Source organism: Sander lucioperca, chromosome 4 (genome assembly GCF_008315115.2).
Source record: "Sander lucioperca isolate FBNREF2018 chromosome 4, SLUC_FBN_1.2, whole genome shotgun sequence".
Taxonomy (NCBI): domain Eukaryota; kingdom Metazoa; phylum Chordata; class Actinopteri; order Perciformes; family Percidae; genus Sander; species Sander lucioperca.
Genome location: NC_050176.1, coordinates 11,345,783 through 11,348,282, shown reverse-complemented (window position 1 = coordinate 11,348,282; position 2,500 = coordinate 11,345,783). Strand labels below are relative to the sequence as shown.

The 2,500-nt window shown below is 41.0% G+C and overlaps 1 protein-coding gene across 8 annotated transcripts in view; it reads right to left on the bottom strand.

Annotated features, from left to right (window-relative positions):
* Nucleotides 1-2,500, bottom strand: part of LOC116042787 (adhesion G protein-coupled receptor L1-like) — a 27,129-nt gene that overhangs the window by 15,092 nt on the left and 9,537 nt on the right. For all 8 annotated transcript variants that reach the window (XM_031289163.2, XM_031289166.2, XM_031289158.2 and 5 more), the window contains 2 exons: nt 501-714; nt 1-64 (listed from right to left, as the gene is read on the bottom strand). The exon at nt 1-64 is cut by the window's left edge and continues 46 nt beyond it. In XM_031289163.2, coding sequence (XP_031145023.1) covers nt 1-64; nt 501-714 — 278 coding nt within the window. The remainder of the gene's footprint in view (nt 65-500; nt 715-2,500) is intronic.

Below are 2,500 nucleotides of genomic sequence, written 5' to 3'. Positions count from 1 at the left end.
AGGACAGGGGTCTGGGAAGACGTCGACCCCTGCGACTACCACACACTGAGTCCTGTTGTTACATCTGGAGGACAGCAGATGGATGGATGGATGGATGGATGGATGTGTGAAAGCGATGATAGAAAGAGAAAACAAAGAAGGGATGGAGAGTGATTAACAGACAGAAAAGGGCAAGCAAAAGACACTGCATTTGTCTACTGTCCCTCTCCCTCTCGCTGAATATTGATCAGTTCTTCTAGGAAAACACTGCTGAGTACACAGCTAATGGTGCAGCCAGGCACTCAGACTCAGCTGGAGAGATTACTGCACTTGCACGTACACATGACTCACAACACAAGTATTGGCTTTGTCTAATGTTTCCTCTGACATGAATCCACACGTATATTGTACAGCAGTGCACACATACTGTCTGTCAGAAACAGTAGATGGTCCCATTGATTGGTTTAGCTGCTTCCAAAATGTTTGCACATACTCAAATCAGTAAGCCAGCACATACACACCTTTGGGCCATAATCTTGAGTGCATCTGGGAGGTAACACTGTGTGTTCTCCATCTGGAAGGGGTCTGCGTCACAGATCTTGTCATCAGTGCGTCCATAGTTGGCTGTCTCCACCATAACCACGTCACTTCCTGGGCAGCGCAGCTCTATGGGGTAACCCTCGCACGCCAGTTCCCTGCGGAGCAGCCCGAACGGCATGGCGGCCCGGGACATAGCTGCTCATGAGGGGTGTGTTTGTTAAGATGAGGCAGAGTATTGAGGGTGAAGGTAGGGAGAAAAGAAGAAAGAAAAAGTTTTTATTTAAGAAAAAATATAATTGAATGTCTTCAGACTGCAATTATCTTGAGAATCCACAAAAATCATCACTTTGTAAACTTAGACAGCAAATTAATCTGGTTGTGTCTTCGTAGGAACTCGGGAATAATGTGATTTGTAGCAGCCTGTATGAAGAGCTAAATAGCAATTTAGTATTGTACTTCCATAAAGTTGGGGGACTTACAAGGGACATATTTTAAAGAGTTAACAGCCATGTTAACGGCTCTGTCATTACGTAGGCAATGTCGGTACTTTGAGCTAAAGGCTCAGCTTGCTAACATGCTCACATTGACATTGCTGACATGCCGATGCCAAATATCATAGCAATACATCCAGTAGTTGTTGAGACATTTCACTGAAAACCACAAATGTGAACTTCATTTTAACACTTGAGTCAGGGGATCACCAAAGTCAGTAGGATTCATCCTCTGGGGATCATGAAAGTCTACACAAAATGTAATGGCAATCCATCTAAAAGTTGTTGAGTTATTTCACTCTGGACCAAAGTTGTGGACCAGCATTGCCATCCACAGAGGCACGCCAATATTATGGCTTAAACAAATGGTCAAATTTGAAGCAGCAGAGACTGAGATATCCAGACTTTTAGTCCCTTTTCTGGGTCTGTTATGAATTTGTAGGCTAAAAGCCTGAGTTGAGATAACCCTGATGACATCATCTGGATATTTTTTCAAACTTTGGAAAGATCTCTCCAGAGCCAGAGGTCTGGGTCTGTTTTTACAGTAGTACTCCGAATGGAGATTATACAGACCTGTATATGTAAAATGGATAAATACTGTTACAGGGATTTAATCAGCCATGACCACGTATGTTGATAGACACTAATTTCCTAATTACAACAAATGTCATTTAAACACCATACTCTGATTACCTCAATCCAAATATGCTGATACCTGTACTTGATGTAATCAAACCATAGTGAACACACATTTCTGCACTGTTAACACCTTGGATGTGATTTAATTTATTCTTTAACATGCATGTGTGAATGTTTACACTGGAATAATTTCCAGATGCAAACAGAGTGTGATTGCTGACATATATCACACTGCACCTCCACTGTGACACCTGCCATGTGATGCGTGGGTACATCACCATATATTGTGTTTTAAGTCAATGGGGAGGATAAAGCTTATACTGGCTGTCAGATGCTTGGTAAACACAAATTGACAATAATAAGATTTTATTATTTTCTTTTTATTCCTTTGAAGACTGGATCTCACTTTGTCACATCTCTTGGTTAGTGGAGAAAATCTCATTACCATTACATTAATCCAGTTGTCCACATCATCTTGAGTGTCATGTACACATGAAAAGGTGTTTGCTGCATCAGGCATGAACCCACATTTATTTAAAGCGAACACGTCGGTGTGATCAGTATGCTACTTGTGTACTGTAACTGTCCGTGGTGCTAAATGAATAAATGAATGCTTGTTTATTACAGTAAGTAGGAGCTACAGTCGGCTTCTGAAGTAACTCCCTTTGGCAAGCTGTACACTTCAAATGTTTTAGTAAGCTTTTGTTTATGTAAGTTACAAGATGACTTTGCCTTTCTTTAAAGCAACTTTTCATGACTTTGCTCACTTTGCAAAACAATGACTTATATTTGAGTCACACAGATCTACGTACCACTGGCATCATCCTTTGCTTCCTTTTGAATTTTTTTGC